At 39.9% G+C, this 21,343-nt stretch overlaps 1 protein-coding gene and 1 long non-coding RNA gene across 5 annotated transcripts; one reads left to right on the forward strand and one right to left on the reverse strand.

Annotated features, from left to right (window-relative positions):
* Positions 1-3,216: 3,216 nt before the first annotated feature.
* On the forward strand, positions 3,217-21,330 carry orc1 (origin recognition complex, subunit 1). 4 transcript variants are annotated; one of them, XM_042417284.1, is made up of 18 exons: positions 3,217-3,481; positions 4,158-4,285; positions 5,009-5,181; positions 5,821-6,256; positions 7,993-8,233; positions 9,282-9,389; positions 9,679-9,741; positions 9,835-9,942; positions 12,916-13,162; positions 13,253-13,359; positions 14,636-14,737; positions 14,840-15,011; positions 15,660-15,767; positions 17,903-18,052; positions 19,044-19,163; positions 19,261-19,430; positions 19,517-19,604; positions 20,727-21,330. In XM_042417284.1, exons 1-18 carry the CDS (start codon positions 3,387-3,389, stop codon positions 20,919-20,921), a joined length of 2,811 nt encoding a protein of 936 aa, XP_042273218.1. In that variant the 5' UTR covers positions 3,217-3,386; the 3' UTR covers positions 20,922-21,330. The 4 variants fall into 4 exon arrangements, with proteins under 4 accessions (XP_042273218.1, XP_042273219.1, XP_042273220.1 ...); XM_042417285.1 differs by having other exon boundaries at positions 5,821-6,250; XM_042417286.1 differs by lacking the exon at positions 9,282-9,389.
* On the reverse strand, positions 17,199-17,966 carry LOC121900778. The gene is made up of 2 exons (XR_006097077.1): positions 17,875-17,966; positions 17,199-17,493 (listed from the first exon to the last, which is right to left on the reverse strand). It is a non-coding gene; the product is annotated as an uncharacterized LOC121900778 (long non-coding RNA).
* Positions 21,331-21,343: the final 13 nt, after the last annotated feature.

Below are 21,343 nucleotides of genomic sequence, written 5' to 3' on the forward strand. Positions count from 1 at the left end.
TAATTTCTCTGTTTTACATCCAGAAATTTGTACTTTGATGGGGAGTTCTTGTGGATGGACTGGATAATCCTATGAATTGTCTTCATTTAAATTAGGTAATTTTAAGGTAGTTCTGCAATCTTTTTCATTTTTTGTGCAGATTTATACATTTGTTTAACATTCTCGCAATGTTTTATAATGAGATTTTCTTTTTGTTTTATAATGGTTGGACTGTAAAAATGTAGACAATGTCCAAAGTAAAGTGTCTGGCAACTTTTTACCTTTTTTTTGCGATTTTTTTTTTTACAGTGTAGTTTCAAGTCTTCTTCAATACAGCATGATGTTCATTTTGTAAATTATGGTCTCATTTAAAGTAAAATAGATAATAGAGCAATGTATGCTTTACGGTTTGGCTACCAAGTTGCTACCACAGTGACAACGTTGATTACGTAACGTAACTATGGCGTAACCCCAGATTCACAGAGTATAGTCGTAGCTGCAGCTATTCCACAGTGTGTTCAGTTCATGAAAGTTAATTTAAAGTTAACATTTCAGTCGCCCAAAAAAGCCTTGTTCAGCATTTGGTTGTACTAAAAGACCCTCTAAGGAACCAGCTGTTCAGTTTTTCTGGTAAGTACATTTTGTTTCAATGGTTTGGGCCTATTTTTCACTACCATTAGCACTAGCATTATCACAGTTAATCTCAGACTGTAAATGCACAGTACTAACCAAGCTAGCAGCCAGCACTAGGGTCAGCTCCACCCTTTCATCCAGATATGGTCACTTCTGGCTCCAAAAATCAAGGATGGCAACGGTCAAATCCCAGATGGTGATGCTCAAATCGCTAAACTCGAGGCTTACAAATGCCTTGTTGTATTCAGTGTGGCAGGCAATATTGTCACTCTGTTGATATCCTCAACAAACTGTACCCTGGTTTAAGGGGGTTTACCGTGGAGGGGTAAATGTATGCTGCTTTTTCACCATGGTAAGAAAAGATCCATACTGTCACAGCCCAGTGAGACCAGCTATGTTGTATGGTTTGGAGGCAGTAACACTGACGAAAACACAGGAGGTGGAGCTGAAGGTGGCAGAGTTGAATATGCTATTTTCCTTGGGAGTGACAACGATGGACAGGATTATTAATGAGTATATTAGAGGGGCAGCTCAGGTGGGACAATTTGGAGACAAAGCAAGAGAGGCAGGATTGAGATGGTTTGGACATATATGGAGGAGAGATGCCGGTTATATTGGGAAAAGGATGCTGAAGATGGAGCTGCCAGGTAAGAGGAAAAGAGGAAGACCAAAGAGGAGGTTTATGTAAATGATAAGGGAAGACATGCAGGTGGTTGGTGCAACAGAGGAAGATGCAGAGTACAGGAAGAGATGGAAATGGATGATCCACTATGGTGACCCCTAACAGGAGCAGCCGAAAAGAAGAAGAAGAGGAAGCAGAAGTTTGTGATTGAATGTCTGAGCAAAAAAACTACAAGTGTACTTAACAATATCCAGATAATCAGAGTAATCATGTCAAAATTCAGTGTTTGTCTGTGGAATTTGCTTTGTGCAATTACTTCACTAGAATGTTACAGTTCCCCATTATTTGCATTTAGAACTACCCATGTTATGCTGTTTGCACACTATTTCACATTATAGTAATATTAGAAGGTCACATATGTAGCCAGTAACCAGTTTGTAGTGCAGTGAAAGTATAAAGTAGCATCAGATGGAAATACTCAAGTCAAGTACATGTACCTCAAAATTTAAGTACAGTGTTTGAGTAAAGGTACTTTCCACCACTGCAGTTATTTTACTGATACTGTAAGGTGCTCACTGTGAATAGGAGAGTTCATGGAAAGATGTCATTGATAACACTATGACTGTCAATTTTCATTTGCTGATACTGGTGTAGGAAGACTTCAATTTTAAACTTCATCATTTTAGTTTGAATGTAACTGTTAGAGTGACTTCCTAACAATAAAGTCATGATATTGGAGCAAGGGATTTTTTGAAGGTAGGTGAAAATGACCTGTGCGATGAAACTATGAAACTGAGTATTTCAAACATACCTTACCCTGAAACCCCTACTGGCCTATACCACCTGTTTTGGGTTATGAACAGAGTTTCCCAAATGTTTTCTACACAACAAATTTGGCCTGAGTGAAACTGAATCAGCAAAATTTAATTAGACATTTAGAGGTTTGACTGCAAAAGATGAGAAAAGACTGATTTCAAAGCAGGTATTAGAATTTAAAGACTTAACGAAACCAATTAGCTTTTGAGGAATCAACAGTGTTCAAATTATTTTTGAATTGTTGAATTGGGAATTGTTTTGAAGGAAAGTGGGAGGAAACTGGAGAACCCGGGGTTAACTCACGCCACCTCAGCAGACTACACACAGACTCAGAAAGGCTCTGGACCGGGACTTGAACCCTGGAAACACTGTTGACCACTGAGGCGACCCTGAGAACTCAAGTCCTGCCTCACACAGCCCTGTCGCCAGAGTAAAATATTGGCATTGTACATTTCTGCAAACCACCATAGGGAAAGTGACGTGGTTCAGATGACATCTATATGAGCTCACTTTCATGTTAAGAGGAGGCACGTTGGGTGTTTGGTTATCTTGAAGAAAAAAAGGAAACTCCACCTCACTTTTATCTTCAAGATGAAGGCTACCTGCCCCCTAAATAACCTCAACACTACTTCTACATCTGGAGGAGAGGCCCTCAGAAGTAGAACCACTGTTGACCCCTGAGATGACCCTGAGAGTTAAGTCCTGCCCTACATGGAGGTAACCTGCATGTGAGGCAGGACTGAAGTTCTTTATTGTGTTCATCTTGAAGGAAAAAAGACACCTTTTCCCTTCAAGGGAACAGAGAGTCTGAGAGAGAGAGAGAATGTACATTTGAGAAACAAATCTGAGGACTCAATTCGATTCAATAAGCTTTATTGGCATGACATTTGAAATGAAGAAGATTGAAGCCATTTTGGAAAATCAAAGGGTTCACTGGAAGATGGATCATAGGAGGTGATGAAAGGAACCGCCTGTACCATGAACCCTGCCCCCAAACCGAATATATATATATTTTTCTCTATTTTATAATATATAGTATATAAATTTGTAGATATTCCCTTCACTGTAGAGTCACTCACCCTCCACACCAGCCGGTGGCGGTAAGGCGCCATCTCTCGTTTGCCAACCGCTAAAAAGGATAAGAAGGAGAACGGAAATGACGTAATTTTCGCGCGAAATGTTGACGGTGGATGGCTGCAACCTCGAGACTTTTACTACTGAAATCCTCTTTTTTTCGATTTGCGTTTTGAATTAAAGCAGATAAACGGCTCCAATTCGGATCGAAAGTGAAGTTTGAGTGTTTTAACCGCCTTTTCTGTGACTTCAGACAGCGAGGATGAAATATTTCACCCGACGGAGATTCAGAAGAGTCTACGAGTGGCTCGGAGAGCCTGTAAGCTTCAATAGGAAGTTAAAGACTTATGAATACAGGTTAGTGCCCATAAATCTCACTGCAGAAACACTGATTTACTCATTACATTTTTGTATTTGTTCATCTTTTGTAAATGTCTTATTTTCCTCTCATGTAACATTTGTTTTTTTCAAAAGTTTAGTCAAGCTTACATAACTTACAGTATATTTGTACAAAGCCATCTTTCATCTCTTAAGTGTGTAATAAATGACAGCTGAAACAATTAACTCATTTAATATTAATAAGCAACCAGTGGTGGAAGAAAGTACTCAATGTACCAATACAGCAATGTGGAAATACTTCATTACAAGTAAAAGTCCTGCATGAAAAATCCTACTACAGTAAAAGTACATAGGCTAAGTATTATGAGTGTGATGTAGTTAAAGTATTGCTCAATTAATCGCCTATAAAAAAAATCCATCACAATCTCCCAGAACCCAAGATCATGTCTCACAGTGTCTTGTTTTGTCTGACCAACAGTCCAAAACCCCAAAATTATCAGCGTATATATGTAGAAGACTATGAAAACCAGCAAATACTCACATTTGTGAAGATGAAACGAGTGAAGTTTTCCCCTTTTTTCTCTTAAATTGTTCAGTTATCAAAATAGTTGCAGATTAAGTTTCTTTAGATCGACTCATCATTGCAGCGCTAGATGTTTATTATGAAATCTCTCCTGCTGTTGTTGTCTCTCAGCTCGTTGGCCATCCGCGTGGAGGGTCTCCCGAGGACCACCATCATCAACACCGGCCAGCACATCCTCATAGAGGGAGATGATGAAGACAACCCGTATGTGGCCAAAGTCATCAAGCTGTACGGAGACGGTGGGTCACAGACGGCGATGAAAGAAGCCACATTAAAAATGAATCAATGTTTTTATTCTAAACGAGGGCAGATGAGAATTAAATGCCACCTTTTTTATTGATTTTAATTGGAATCATATTGTGATAAAATGTGTAAGTCATCACCAATATTTGAAGCACATTATAAAGGAATTCTAATCAGTCCCTCCAGCAAATTGAGATTTTGCGATTGCAATAATTAACGCAAATTCAAGAAGCCTTTGAATTGCAACATCGACATAATTGCGAGCGCTTGCAATTTTGCGAAAATTACAGAATTATCAAATGACATAAGACTTGCTTTGACAGCTTTATGTCTGGCTGCAACTAACAATTATTTCCTGCTGATTATTTTCTCGATTTAATCTTTTAGTCTATAAAATGCCAGAAAAAAGTGAAAAAAGATGCAACAATTTACCCAAATTTAACAATTTAACATTTTTTTTAAAATTTTTTGGACCAAAAAGTTCAGAAATATTCAGTTTAATTTCAGATATGACAAACAAAAACATCAAATAGTCACAACTGACAGTGAAATTTTGGCCTTTCTGCTGGAAAAACAGCTGGAATGATTATTCCATTTCTTTATAATTGCTGTTTAATCAATGAATTGTTTGAACTCTGGATTTATGACTTGACTCTGACTTATCCTAAAACATGTGAGCCAGACTGCAGCTGACCGTCTGCTCTGCGTCTGTGTTTCAGAGAGCGGCGAGCAGAAGAAGGCGGTGGTTCAGTGGTTTTCTCGTGTTTCTGAAGTTCCTCTGAGCAAACTGAAGCTGCTGGGCAGAGAGCCGCATCCGCAGGAGATCTTCTACTATCAGACCCGCAGCTGTGACGACGAGGTCGACGCCGAGTCCATCCTCAGACCTGTGCAGGTGAAGGAGGGATTGTTTTATCTCGGGGTCTCCTTTTTAAAGCTGAATCAGTATTTGTATGAGTGTCAGTGAGAGTCAGTTCATTAAATCACAAAAAACACATTTTCTCTTTGAACCCTGGTTGTATGTAGCCATAATTTCAGTTTTTTGCTCCTCAAAACACTGAAGAAACACATATAAGAGATATAACTTTTACAGCCTAACAGTTCTAACTAAGTTTCAGGGTTTCCAAATATGTTTTAAAAGTGGCTTTGAATACATTGAATATTGGTTTTTGGTCTGAAAAGTTGCTGGTGTGAATATAATACTTCCCAAAAATATAAAGTAGGTTTACAGTATTGCAGTAAATTGTCCATTTCCTGCTTTAAAATCAACAGTTATGCTTCTTTTTTGAAGAAAGTTCATGTCAGTCCAAAAGCTTTCAGTGTCGGTGCCGTCACTAAAAAGATGAATCATTCAGTCAAGTTTGTATTTGTACTATAACCACATAACAGAAGCTTTTATTATGTAAAGGACCAGTATGAGATAAATAAGGAGTTTTTAACTGTAAATCATGCAAAGATATTCCAGTAGAGCCCCAGAATATGAATATAGAGCTGGAAATCGTCCTCCTTTAAGTTCCTCTCGTTTGATTTAAAGGTGAAGCACCTGGATGGAGCCGCTCCGTTCCCCGACTCCTATGATAAGGACACTCTGTATGTGAAGCTGTCCTGGGACACAAAGACCTTCAGGTTGGTGGACTCCGCTCTGGTGGAGGGTTTCTCCCCTCCTTCCTGCCCCAAACCCTCCCTCCCCCCCTCACCTCCCTGCTCGCCGCCCGCGGCCACTCCTGCATCCCGAGGACCGTCTCGACGTGCCCTGCCGACGCCGGATCCCACCGTCATGTTCCGGGCGGCGTCGGGGGAAGCGAGATACAGCAGAGCCACCATGAGCGCGGGTAAAGCCGGCGCTATGGAGGCCGAGTCTCTGCACTCCGCCACCAAACTGTCAGCGTCCAAATGTCTGAGCGCCAAGAGGAGGAACGCCTCGGCCAGGACGCCGGGTGTCCGCAAGAAACTGGAGCTCAGCAGTGAGTGTCAGTCACAAAAAGAGTGATTTATTAATTTATTTTACATAGAAGTCAATGTGAAATATTTTGGTTCTGATACCAAAACTTTACCTCAAAACTAAAACCACCAAAACGTGTTTCAGTGCCTCACTTTCTTCCTGAAATCTTCTTTGGAGACAACTCTTCATCATCAACATGATTAACTCATTAAACATGTTGGATTTGCTGCAGAGTTTCTTTACACATGAAAAACGTCGTCAATTCATTAAAAAAAATTCTATTAAATAATATAAAATATTGAATATAAATACAGTATCAGTCAAAGTCTTTCAGGATGTGTTGACTGGTTCTGTATATCTGACATCTTTTTATTTCTTCACATTTTAATCTGCATAAAAGTGCTTTCATTTGAAATCCAGCTGTTGGCAGACATTTCTGTTATACAGGGCTGCAACTAAAACTTAATTATTAGTTTATTATTTTCATTTTGATCAGTTTCCTGCAGTTCAATTAAATGTCTTGTTTTGTCCGACCAACAGTCCAAAACTCAGATATTCAGTTTCCAGTGATGTAAAACACAGAAAGCCGAGAATCTTCTGGCATTTTTGCTTGATGAATAACTGAAAAACAAACAATTATTATAATTAGAATAAGAGTTCATATTGTCGTTGATTAATTTTCTGTCAATTTAATAATTATTTTTGAGGAGAAGCAACTATTTTGATAATCAATTAGTATTTTTTGATAATTTTTTAAGCAAAAATGCCAAACAGCTGGTTCCAGCTTCTCATATGTGAGGATTAGCTGCTGCTCCTCTTCATCATGTATGACAGTAAACTGAATATTTTTTGGGTTTTAGACGCACAAAACAAAACATCTGAAGACGTCAACTTGGGCTGTGGGAAATTAAACTGACACTAATGAATTAATCAATTTATCCAGAAAATAATCAGCAGATTAACAGATAACGAAAATAATAATCGGTAGTTGCAGCCCGACAGAAGATGGTACACATCATAACCAGTAGTCGACCGCGACACTAAGATTAGTAGATTTAGTAAAAGTATCGTTCTGGTATCAAAACTCTAAAAATGTTCAGTTTTGTTGACTTTCTGTTGTTATAAGTCGACTCATCTGTGGTCATTTTGGAGGTTAGATAATACCAAGAGACAGAGATGCACCGATTGATCGGCCGCTGATCGAAATCGGCCGATCGGTCTCAAATGTCCAATTTTTTGGAGGAACAACCTTGAAAACATTTGGAACAACTAACTTAATCAGACACTTATAAAACCATCTTCATCTCGGTGAACACGCCCAATTTCAAGAAGAAATATGTAAGTTATCTAAATAGTTATTGAACGTACAAAGAAAAATTACAGAAATGTTTGCTGCTAATTAAAAAACAACAGAAATCGGTGCATCTCTACTTAGAAATAATGCAGAAAAATGGGTCAGATCTGATGATTTTTTATTTTTTAAATAAATATATGAATAATTTCATCTATAGAAGCACATCATACTTTCCCAGAGCTCAAGGTGACGTCTTCAGATGTTTGTGTTTTGTCCGACCATCAAACCAAAACCAAAAGATTATAGTTTATAATGATATAAAAAGAGAATAAATCATAAATCTTAACATTTGAGAAGCTAAAAGCAGAGAATTTCTGGCACTTCTGCTTAATTTATGAATTGATTATCATAACAGTTGTGGATTAACGGTGTGCTGATCGACTAAACTGTTCTTTTCCTCGTCCCGTCAGGTCCGGAGAAGAAGTCGATGACCCACGACGACGTCCTGAGTGAGCTGCTGGACGAGGAGCTGGAGTTGGCTCAGAGGTTGGCGTCCTCTCCCCCTCGGACGCTGCCTCTCACCCACAGCCTCACCCCCCTCAGGAAGGCCCACCGAGCCCCCGCCATCAGCCTGAAGCCCTCCACCATCGTCCTCAACAAACTGTCCATCGCTGAGATAGAAAGTCCTCCATCGAGAGACGAATCCTCCAGGTCAGAGTCCGCATTTGCTCACAGTCGGTTATATGACTTTTACACACAGTTTTATTAGGTCTGTCTGTCTAAAAATGCTGATTAAACTGTTTTGATTCAACTTTTTGGTCATTTTGGAGGCTGCAGTTGAATTGTATTGAGTTAGACTGTGACCTGTTTCATCCCTCTGATATATTAATATAATATCACCAGCTTTACTCTCTAAACTCTCTTAAACTTGAGTTTAACGAAGAAAAAAAAAAACATTCACGTATTCGTTTTCTGGAGCTTTCAGCAGCATCTCAAGGTTTTCCTCAGATGATGGAACAGTTGAAAGCTCCTGAAAAAGATAGTAAATGGACCTGAAGTCAAGTTGTTTTTTGTTTTTTTTTGGTCAAACTTATGTTTCCAATGAACTTTCACATTCAACATGGTTTTAAACTGGTGAAAGGCAGAGATACACTGGTTTAAATGGGTTTTAAAATGGTTGAATGCATAGATAAACTGTTTTAAGAAGGCTTTAAATAGTGAAAACCAGAGATAAAGTGTTTTTTAATCGTTTTTAAAATTGTTCAAATTAGAGATGAAGTGGTTTAAACTGGTTAAACTCTTAGATAACTGGTTTAAATTGGTTTTTAAATGTTTTAAAACAGATGAACTAGTTAAACCAGATTATAACTATAGATACATTGTTTTTTTAAATAATCTAAACCAGAGATAAACCAGATTGCTTTGGTTATATTATGGTTAAAACCAGAGACATGCTGCTCTGTGGTTTAAACATGTTTTACACTAGTTAAAACCAGAGGTAAACTGGTTTACATTGGTTTTAAAATGGTTTAAACCAGAGATGAACTGGTGTAAGTAGGGTGTAAATTGTCAAAACCAGAGATAAAACATTTTGTAAATGTTTTTAACTGCTCAAAATCTGAAATAAACTAGTTTAAATTGGTCAAATTAGAGAGAAACTGGATTAAATATGTTTTAAAACTAGAGCTAAATGGGTTTTAAATGAGTTAAACCAGAGCTGAACTGGTTTAAACCACAGACACACTGGAGTCTCTTCCAGTCCTCAGCAGGGTGATGTGATGGAAGCAGAGTTACCGAGCGGCTCGGTTAAAACACCGAGGAGAAGAAACGCCACCCCGAGGAGAAACTGTACCACCAGGGGGCAGAAGTGAGTCAGGCACTGAACTACTGTCCCTCTGAGCTCAGAGGCTGCTGGGAGTTTGAGACCTGGAGCACAAAGAAGGTTTTTTCCCCTCACACACCACATGTGAGGGGAAAAACCGTTCTTGCATTCACACCTTTCAGTCTTAATGCACAGCTGGGTGAAGTTGCAGCCGGTGTCACAGATTTTACAGTGTCACACAGTAAAACATTAAAGGAGAAGATGAGTAAGTGTTGTTGTTATCTTACTGAACACAGTGATGTAACCCCAGAAATCTAAATATGTCTGCCAACAGAGCTACCACTCCCTCCCGAAAGAAAGAGCAGAAGACCTTGAAGGAACCTGGTCTGGCAGCTCTGTGAGTCCATGAAAACATACATTTACATGACAGCACACTGAAAAGACTGAAACCGATCTCAACTATTCAAAACTGTTTGTGTGATGTCATCAGGGCAGAAGTGGATAACGAAAACTCCCCGATGCTGCCGGGCGGCGCCACGCCGAGGAGCTCAAAGAGGAAGTCGGCCCAGCTGGTGTCGTCTCGCATCAGGAAACAACTGTGAGTACGGAGACGGATTCACCGTGGGTGCGTCCCAAGTCTCTTAAATTGCATCCATGTTTCCCTCACTTGCGTCTTTTCCCTGCTTTAACAGCTGTAGAAACCATTTCTACTCACAGAATGCGTTTATACTATTTATTGATCACTTCCATCTGTATTTTTTGATAATCCTGATAGTGAATTCATCATTCAATAACCCAGAATATGATCAGGGTGTCTTCTGAACACTGGAAAATATGTATTTGGCTAAATGTTTCAGGGCAAATGGAAATGATGTAACTCACATCAAACCCCACGCTCAGGAATTTTCAGCCTCACATGTGACTGAATGGAAATGACGATAAATGATGTGAAATATAAATGTGTTGAACTGTTATTATGGATCAAATTAAAGTCAGGAAGAGTCTGTCTGTCAGCAAGAAACAGTTTAATGGAGGAAATAACATCATGGAAAAAAACCTTTCTTATAAATGAAGGAAGTTGTTTACGGTTCTTTTGTTGATCAGACCGACAATTAACAGATTTTTAACTATATGATGAATATATAAATAAACATAAAACTTTAATCTGTAATCTGTCTCCACTTCGGTATGAAACTGCAGTGATGTATCAGATCAGTCTGATCAGCTGCAGCGTCCAATCAATAACTGATATCCAATAAGGGGGCGTGACGGCCGGTAAAAGACCTCCGTGAAGGCCGCTCTCGTGTTTCCTCGCTCCTTGGAGATCCCTCCTCGCTCCTCGGAGATCCCTCCTCGCTCCTCGGAGCAGTATAAGAGACTTGAGACGTGACTCAGCTGAACCAGGGAGCAGGATGACCTCTGACCTTTTTTAGTCATTATTAAGCTACTGTATCCTGACAACAAAACACAACCTGTTCAATTTGATGAGAATTAACAGTTAAAATATGAATTTATCTTGTATCTTCAATCATTTTTTTTAATGCTGTCATGTTATTTTATTTCATTATATTATATTTAATGGTCTAATTAAGGCTCATAATTAATCATACTGTGTGAGGTTTCTCCCACAGTGAATACCAAACATTTACAGGTCCCAGCCTCTCACATGTGACTTCTGATTTATTGAGCTGCAACCAATGATTATTTTCATTATCGATTGATCTGTAAAATGTCAGAAAATTATGAAAAATATTTCCCAAAGCCCAAGACGACGTCCTCAAATGTCTTGTTTTGTCCACAACACAAAGATATTCAGTTTATTGCCAGAGAGGACTAAAGCAACAAGAAAATATTCACATTTGAGAAGCTGGATCCAGAGAATTTTTGCTTTTTTTTTTTTTTTTTTTTTTCTTTAAAAAAAAAAAAACTCAAAATGTTTAATTATCAATATATAGTTGCAGATTAATTTTAGTCGAATGGCTAATCGTTGTAGTTCTACTGTTTTTTTGTATTATGGATTGTTGGTCAGAGAAAACTTTATAGACTAAATCAGTAATTGTGAATTTAATGAAAATAATTGTCTCTTGCAGTCAGCGTGCAGGCTGATGTGATGACATGTGACGCCTGTTACACAACTTGATATATGAATCATCTACATCTACATTGTTTTTGAAATGATCAGAAAACATGACTCACTTTAATGTCCAGGAACCAAAGTCAAACCAAAGTCAAACCACAGTCAAACCACAGTCACACCCTCTGATGAATACGTGTTCTCAACCACAGCCCACAGCCCACGGCTTAGTTTGAGGAAGCACACGGAGAGTCCCAAACTGATGCTTCATGGTTTGTCTCGTTGCACCATGAAAACTAAATATACAAAATTAGAATCCATATTTATCTACAGTTTCCTGTCGTATCAAAAATACAATACACAAATAATAAACTGAATCAAACAACTATTAAAAGTAGTCACTAGATTAGACAAAAGCTTTTCTTAATAGTGCTAATGTCCAGTCAGCAAAGGCATTACCACTATTACTCTAATAATAATAATAATAATAATCTAACAAAATAGCGCTGATCGCCAAGAACGTAAACAAATGAAACGAACGGAACAAAGAAAACGACAAAACAAACGAAATGTTCAAACAATTTTGGAACTCAAACCCACAATACCTGCAGTTAAGGCTTCCTTACCTCACTCCGCTCACCAACGCTGTTATAACCAAAATTTCGGATAGTTCGTCTTCGTCGCGACCCTGGATTCATCTGCTCGCCGTGTCTGAATAGCATTGATATCGCTCCTCTCTTCTACATGTGTCTGCACTGAGCATATACAGGCTCACTCAGTCAACCTAACACGGGCGGTCGATCCACCCAGCGAGGGGAAGCACAGGCAACTATGTAGGATGAGCTGTCCAATTAAAAACATTTAACTATCAAAATAGAAATAGAAGGCCTCTGCAGACTTATAGACCGTATGAATTAGCGGGCAGTTACACATCTCTTGTTATTATAGGCCTACATACCGAACAACATCGTTACTTCTTTCGTGACTACAGCCTCCTACAAGAAATATTATTCACATCTCCACCCGGTTACCAGCAGTTACAGTAAAATCAAACGCACCTGCAGAGCAGCCGCCCCGCCACCATACATGAGTCTCCTGTTTTAATGCTGTTGTTCATCATCTGTCATATGAAAACATTAGATTTCCACACTGTCATAGAAATAAGAGGTGTTTGTTTTGGTATTACTAAAAATCCAAACGCAGCACTGAGCGTCTTCCCTGATTGGCTGCTGACAGTCTGAAACAGTTTACAGCCCGTCGTGCTGTCGTTACTCTGCGTATGACGACGTGGCTAAAAACAAAAGGCAGCGTTTCAGCTGATAAAATGTGAGTCGACTTTCTATTTTCTGACATTTTCTAGACTAAATCATTAAGTGACTAATTGGGAATGAAATGAAAATGATGACAGACTAATTAATGAATCTTTTTCAGCACGAAATGATTGATCTCGTGGTGAAAACTTTTATATCTTCTGAGCTTTTCTGTCTGTTGCTTCAGGAATCTTCTGGACAACAAGCAGGACCTGAACTCAGACGGAGACGACGAGGACGAGTTCATCCCATCGAAGAAGGAGCTACAGAGCAGCAGCGAGGATGAAGGTGATGAAGAGGAAGCGGTGGATAGCGACGAGGAAGCGGTAGCGAAGAAAGGCAGACGCGCCGCCGCCGGCGGGTCTCGCACTCCTCGATCGAAGCAGAAAACTCGCTCCTCCACCAGGACGCCGCGAAAGACTCCCAGCAAGAAGGTAGAAGTCAGACCGCCGGAGATATTTTAAATCCTAAAGAATCTGTTCAGTTCTCTCACTTCGTCTCTTCTGTTTCCTGTTTTTCGACAGATCGCGCCCGGTACGCCGCGGACTCCTCGTCACGCTACTCCCAGCATCCCCAGCAGGTCGCTGCCGGCGCGACTGCCCGCCAACGTCCTGGAGGAAGCCAGAACGAGGTGAGAGTCCAGGTCCAACACAACAATCTGTGACCTTTGACCCCGACCTACAGCGGCCAGATTAACCCTTCACATCAGAGCTGCAGGACTAATGATTACAACAATCATTTTCATAATTTTGACCACACAGAACATCCTGCTCTCTGATTGGCTGGCAGGTGCCGTCAAACTGTGAGTTTAGGATGTTACCGTGAGCAAAATGTTTGTCCAAAAATTAATATTTTTTTGCTTTCCGACGTATTGCTGGAGCTGTTTCACCGGTATTCATCCGTTATTAGTTTAAATGTTTTCCAGCTGTGAGCAGCTCTTTTCCTTTGTGCAATGCATTCTGGGAGAATAATGTACAAAAACCACATTTAAAATCATCGGGGTGTTTTTCTAGTCTGTATACTAACAGGTTGGGTGGCACCCTGAGGCACCCAAACACTGATATAACTTCATATTATATTATATTAGTCTATATTATATCAATGTGAAGTTAAATAATATAGGCTCATTCTCAGAATAAAAGGTGCCTAAAGGTGAAGATTTAAAGATAAATCATTTTGCTAAAAGTAAACAATGAATACAATTAAATATGTTAAATGTATTTCTTTCATTTTCTTCAAAGGTCTGACACTGACAGGACGTCTCTTGTCTTGTTTTCGTGTTTACCAGCGATCAGAGAGCCACATAACACAAACATAAATCTGAGAACGTCGATAGATATTCGTCTTCCGAAAGCAGCTAAAACTCGTCTGTGACGCCGTCAGCTGAGTAGTTTTTGTGTCGAGATGTTTCAGCTTTTCTTTGAGCTCAGTTTTTCGTCGCTGCTCTGACCGCTGAGGTCCTGCAAAACACCCGAGCTATGTGTTACCATGGCAACCGGCAACAGTGAGTTGTCATGTCATCTGCGACTAACGGCTACCTGCGTATTAAACAGTTTTTATTATAGGGATTTTCATATTTATTGCTCATTTATTCTGTTTTGATATGTTTGAAAACATAACATAAAACCGAGTTAATGTAAATGTGGCTTTTTTTTAATGTCTTGAAATGTATTAAAAACTCACAATAGATGAACAATGATGATTAATCTTACAGCACCAACTTTAGGAACAACTGTAACAGATATTATATTGAATTTAGTCACTTTTCCAGTTTGAACTTCAGCCGTCTGAGTTCCAGGTTGTGCTCATTTATCTAGATTTAATTGTCTGTTTTTCAGTTCGGTGAAGCAGATAATCTGCAGAATATAACTGTACATGAAACACTTGTTATGTGTTTGTCTCATCAGGCTGCACGTGTCCTCGGTGCCGGAGTCTCTTCCCTGCAGAGAGCAGGAGTTTCAGGACATCTACAGCTTCGTGGAGAGCAAGGTCATCGACGGCACGGGAGGGTAAGATCAGGTTTCACAGCCAATCGGTGTGTCTCCTCTTGAGGTTACATGTGTCTCAAGGATTCTTCCTGACCTGCGCTGTTGTTTTTTCTCGTGTTTCAGGTGTATGTATATCTCCGGTGTGCCAGGAACAGGTAAGACAGCTACAGTCCACGAGGTGATGCGCTGTCTGCAGCACGCGGCGGACATGGACGAGATCCCGCCGTTCCACTTCATCGAGATCAACGGCATGAAGATGACGGACCCTCATCAGGCCTACGTCCAAATCCTGCAGGTGAGAAGTTTACCATTTGTTGATTTTTAAACTTTATTTAAGGTTTTTTTACATACCCCGACCCAAAAAGAGAAAACAAAGAAAAGAAAAAAAGACAGAAAACAAACAAAACACCGAAACACAGTCAAATTATTAACTCATACGCTGATGATACTCGCCATCATAACAGGAAGATGACAGAAAGAAAGAAAATAACTGTTAATACACACCCCTCTTTTTTGGGTTGGTCTATCTAAATTACAACAATTTGACTATTTTATTAGACCCTAAACTCATCATGAAGCCGTAATGAACATTAACTGTCTAAATGCCAAAAAGCATCACTTTAACAGATAGCTGTTGTGTATTCCACGTCTGAGAAGGACGCAAGTTTAACCAGGTTTGTAAAGCCTCCTAGCAGCCTTCAAACAACTCTAAAGCTAAAAGAAAAGACAGTTTTTTGGTGTATTTTTGTGTTTTGATGCAGCTAGGCTAGCAGTTTCCCTCTGCTTCCACTCTTTACGCTAAGCTAGGCTAAACTGACTCAAACATCAGACTCTAGAGAAGAACGAGAGGAGTTCCCCAAATGTCAGACTGTTCCTACAGATGTCGGAATAAACTCTGCCATGTTTGAATTAAATCTCTGGTGTTTTGCGGTCTCTTCCGCAGAAACTGTCGGGACAGAAAGCAACAGCCGACCACGCGGCGGCTCTGCTGGAGAAGAGATTCAGTAACCCGGCACCCAGGAAGGAGACGACTGTGCTGCTGGTGGACGAAGTAAGAGCTCTGACTCTATTTAGATACGATTATAAAGCTGCAACGATTAGTCATGTGCAGCTATTTTGATCATCGGTTTAAAGATTGTGGGTTTTTTAACCAACATTAAATCTTGATACTTTTCTTGGTCTTCCATGATAGTAAATTACAGTATGTCATTTTGGGGGATTTTGACTTTTCATCAGAAAAAAACATGTTTAATGATGTCACCTTGTGCTCCAGGATACTGTGGTGGACATTTTTACCTTTTTCTTATATTTTTGCTTAATTAAAAAAAATAATCTGCAGGTTAATCAATGATGAAAATTACCTTCAGTTGCACATCTATTTCATTTTACAAACACGTTATATGATAAATAAAATACAGTTAAATATGTTTAACAATAACACACACAGCAGAATATAAATTAGGATAATCTTTTTAATTTTAAAGGATAATTCTCATAATTTTCTATATTTTTCTTCCTGTCAACAAATCTCATGTACAGAAAAAAAAACCCCATCAGTGAACCGACGCACTGGTTGACATGTTTTCATCACACTGAACACACACACATGAAACTATATATTTATGAGCTGACTTTCAGTAGGAACCAATGAGTTTGAAGCTGAGAACCACTGAGGCATTGGTGGTTGGAGCTTAGCATGTGGGATTTGATGATGATGATAATATTAATAATAACACTTATCACCAAGACCACTTAGATCCACTTCATACTCTTCTGCAATTTTCAAAAGCTGATCTTTAGTGCAACGATCCAGCAACTCCTTACATGGGCAGCAACAAAATCCTCTATCCCTGCTATAATAGCCTAGGTCTAAAGGCCCACAAAACAAAAAAACACTGAACCAACAGTGTTGTCAAGGGCATCCAGTGCACAAAAAGAGTCCCCCTCTATCTAGACTGCCTATCCCAAACTTATCTCACTGCCCCTAGTCTTCATGCAGATTAGCGGTGGGCTATTTAAACACTCAACCCAGTAGCCCGGTTAAGTCCCCAGCTAGCTGGTTACTCACCCGACAGCTCTGGATGTGTTCCCGAGACAACTGCTCTGACCGCACACCACACAAAAATAACAAACTAAAAAAACAAACCAACGAGCCCAAATGGACCACGTTGCTATGCTTACACAGGGGAAAACTCCACAAAAGCCAAACTTACCACACTAGAGGACCATGCAATCACTGCCGATAGCTCACACCTGCCCACTCATGTCAACACATGAGATACTGCAGGACCAAACACCCCTTACTGACAACCAAACAACCAAATCAATTTTCCTCTCCAAAATGCATCTCCCAAACCAAACCTTACATCAGAAGGGCACCAAACAACGGCCCCAAACAAATCAGATTCAACTTAGACGAGCCCCCACTTGTCACGAACCAGGCCGCACGGTCATGACAAAGAAGGGAGATGCACACAACAAAGCCAATTAATAACCAATTTATTTTAAAAAAGGAACTAACCTAAGAGAAAAAAACCTAACCTAACAATGGCATGTGTAGTCAGTGAAATCAGTAGTGTAGGTGAGTGCATGAGTGGAACAGTGTATGGATGTAGTGTTGTAGGGTGCAGAAAAGCAAATCAAAATGTCAAGCCAAAAGGTGTCTCAGGGAGGAGAGCACCCCAGCAACTGGACTCCAACGGGGTTTTTGAAGAGGCACTGGCACCCAGAGCCCCAGGTGTTGCCAGTGTTCCTGATGATGCTGCCACCTCCAGTACCTGCAGAAACAACAGAGAACAGCCACACAAATTGAAGCCACAGGCAGACTGGGCAGAGAGGGTCGTAACAAATAGTAATAGATATAACTAGTAATAATAAGAGAAGAATAAAGAATAAAAATAGAGCAAAAAGTAAGGTAATAATGAAATAACAAAATGACAGGAAAATTAAACTTGAAACCTGTTTATGGAATAGAATTATAATAGTTATGAAATGGGGCGTAAAACTTGTAAAGCATGGCTTGTGTGACCTAGAACTTTAAAAATTCTTCAATGTAAAAACTATTCATGGTTCAGTCCAAACAGGTTTTAGCTCCTGAAAAGTCTTTTTTTTTTTTTTTTATAAATAAGCTGGAGGTGATCATGTGACAGTGGACTGACTCTTTGGTTTGTGTTTGGACTCGTGCAGTTGGACCTCTTGTGGACCAGGAAGCAGAACGTGATGTACAACTTGTTTGACTGGCCGACGCGGCGTCACGCCCGCCTGGTGGTGCTGACCATCGCTAACACCATGGACCTGCCGGAGAGGATCATGATCAACAGAGTGGCCAGCAGACTGGTGAGCGACTGCAGCCTGTACTGATTCATTTATTTATAAGGATCCCCATTAGCTGATGCCTATGGCACCAGCTAGTCTTCCTGGGGTCCAAATCCAGTACATCATAGTCATCATATACATATACAACATCATGCTTGTGTTACATTAAGTTCACCACATTTGCACCTCTAATTGTGTTGCATAAAAAAGTGTCGTTCAAAGGCATGAGGATTTGTCAAACGGCCCATCACCTGAGAGCAACAACTAAATGTTGACGACAGCAGGGTATTGGTTTCAGACTTATTACTCACTCAGATTGTCAGGTGAATCATACAGTTCAATGGGAACTGAAAACTAATTCGAAAGCAGAGACACATCCTCCATCTGCATCAAAGTCAAACAAACTCTTCCTGTTTTTCAAAAATGTCTACCGGTGTCTATTCTGTCATTGCATGATTGCTTTGTCTGTTTTGCCTCAGACTTTCACATTGAAAAACAAAGATTTCACCAGGTTTCTGTCATGATTGTCAACTTTTATTTCAGTCAGCTCAGAATCACACCACGAGAGGTCCACAGCTGACTCTCGCCACCAGACGAGTCATTTAATTCAGTGTAAATATCAGAATTTCCTGCTGTCGCAACCTTAATACTAGTGAACTGAAATAAATGAAGACTAGAGCTGCAACAGTTAGTCAATTAATCATCATTCATTATTCAAATTGGAATATTTTCTGTTTTTTTTAGTCCTCTATGACAGTAAACTGAATATCTTTGGGTTGTGGACAAAACGAGACATTTGAGGACGACATCTTGTGTTTTGGGAAACTGATCATTTTCTGACATTTTATAGACCAAAGAACTAATCGATTAATCGAGAAAATAATACACATAAGTTAATCCTAAGTTAAAAACCCTGATTTGTTTTCTTCACAGGCTTTTTGCAGACTTGTAGATAATAAGCTGTACAGTAAGAAGTTGTACTAAGTTGTTGTGTTTGTGTTAATGTTTGCAGGGTTTGACCAGGATGTCGTTCCAGCCGTACAGCTTCAAGCAGCTGCAGCAGATCATCATGTCCAGGCTCAACAAGGTGAAGGCCTTCGAGGAGGACGCTCTCCAGCTCGCGTCCAGGAAGGTAAGACGACCGATCGACCGGGACATCTTCTACACCTTCTCGGCTGACGTGAGCTCACCCACAGATGTGTTCGCTCCTCTCCGCTCTCGTCTCACAGGTGGCTGCTCTATCGGGCGACGCTCGTCGATGTTTGGACATCTGTCGCCGAGCAACAGAGATCTGCGAGCACTCCGCCGCCGACCCTTCTGCCACCGGATTGGTGGGAATGAGTCATGTGATGGAGGCGCTGAATGAGATGTTTTCCTCGGCCTACATCACTGCCATCAAGTAAGGCTCTCACTTTGATCACATTAATGGAACACTGATGGATTTGTAATAAAGATTAAAGATTGTTTGTTTTGTTTTTTCCGCAGGTGTGCATCAGTGCAGGAGCAGCTCTTCCTGAGGGCCGTCATTGCTGAGTTTCGGCGACTGGGATTGGAGGAGGCCACCTTCCAACAGGTAAACCTCAAACAAACAGTTACAAATACCTAAAAATGCAGACTAGAGTAGAAGTACAAGGTAGCAAAGAATGGAAATACTCAACTATTATTAGAACCTCTAAACAAGAGATACTCAAGTTTCTTTTAGCAGTTTATAAAGAGTGACATTTCAGGAAATGTGTTTATTTGCTTTCTTGATGTCTGTTCTCTAAATATGAAGCTTCTGCCAGCAACAACTTGACAACTGAATTGTTGAGTTAATTAGTGAGCTTTAAAGGTGCTGGTAGGTGGAGTTTTGAACTTCAGACAGAGCCAGGCTAGCTTTTTCCCCTGTTTCCAGTCTTTATGCTAAGCTAAGTTAGCTGGCTGGCTGCTGACTGTAGCTTCATATTTACCATCCCAAAATAAAGTGATATGAATCTTCTCGTGTAACTCTTAAACCCAAAATTTCTAACCTTTTTCTTTTAAAGTCCAACTGAAGAAAGGGGACAAATAAAACTTTCCTTTCCATATATTCTGTAAAACACTTACAGCAAGGAACTTTTGCCCATGGTCTTAATTGAAAACAACGTTCAAGATGTCCAATCTTTGAATTAAATCTTATAAAATACTAGAAAATATTCAATACTCAATTGTGTAAGTAATTAAGTTTGTTCGATCGATGGATGATCCCCATCAGCTGATGCCCATGGCACTAGCCAGGCAAAACACAAAGAAATTACATTGATAAATAATGTCTATACTCATAATTGTTGTAGCAATAATAAAATATCAGATTAGATAAGTAATCAGCAGTGTATTGAGGTCCAGATAGCTACAGCTGCAACTAAAGATTGTTTTCAAGTTGTTTGGTCCTATAAAATGGTGAAAAATATCAATCACTGTTTCCCAAAACCCAAGATGATGTCCTCAAATGTCTTGTTTTTTCCACCACCCAAAGATATTCAATTTACTGTCAGAGAAGACTGAAGAAACTAGAGTCAGAGAATTTTTTTACTCAAAGAATGAGTCAAAACGATTAATCACTTCATCAAAATAGTTGCTGACTAATTGAGTTGTTGTTGCAGCTCTAATCAGATGAATGTAAAGGGGTCTAGTTTGGTTTAAGTTCAGAACCCGAGTTAAATGTTTCCTCCCTCAGGTGTTCGTGCAGCATCAGGCTCTGTGTCGGGTGGAGGGTCTGCAGCCCATCAGCGTGTCTGAGGGTCTGTCGGTGTGTCAGCGTCTGGGAGCCTGCAGGTTGCTGCTGCTGGAGCCCAGCCGCCTGGGAGTCCTGCAGCGCGTCCGCCTCAACGTCAGCCAGGACGACGTCCTCTACGCCCTGAAGGCCGACTGAAGGAGGAGACTCAGCCACGTGATAAATATGAACTCATGTCCGAATACAAGACATGATGTCATCAGTTTGAATTATGACGGAGGTGAAAGGATCAGAGGTCTGATCCTGATCCAGGGTGAACTGCGACACAAACTGAGATCATTTATAAAGTTTTCCTCAACATCAAGCAGGATTGAGTTTTTAACCTTACTAATGACATTGTATGAGCTACTTTAACTACTTAGATTGAGGCAAGTTGTTTTAGAATTTTTTTTTGTTGTTGTTTGATGGGAGAGTTTGTGATGTCCCCAGTTTAAGTCTTATTTAAAATGTGACATTTTGCTCTTTCTGGTATTTTTTTAATGTTATATAGTGCATCTTATTTTAACGTGTCAATACTTGAATATGCAATAAAACTCTTTAATATGAACTGCTGTTTTGTT

The sequence above is a fragment of the Thunnus maccoyii genome, chromosome 7, assembly GCF_910596095.1.
Source record: "Thunnus maccoyii chromosome 7, fThuMac1.1, whole genome shotgun sequence".
Taxonomy (NCBI): domain Eukaryota; kingdom Metazoa; phylum Chordata; class Actinopteri; order Scombriformes; family Scombridae; genus Thunnus; species Thunnus maccoyii.

Excerpts from the sequence above, each read along its gene's own strand:
- orc1 (XM_042417284.1), top strand. The coding sequence starts at position 3,387 with ATGAAATATTTCACCCGACGGAGATTCAGAAGAGTCTACGAGTGGCTC. Across the intron at positions 9,742-9,834 it reads GAACCTGGTCTGGCAGCTCT|GGCAGAAGTGGATAACGAAA; the intron begins GTGAGTCCATGA and ends TGATGTCATCAG. Across the intron at positions 15,768-17,902 it reads CTGTGCTGCTGGTGGACGAA|TTGGACCTCTTGTGGACCAG; the intron begins GTAAGAGCTCTG and ends GGACTCGTGCAG.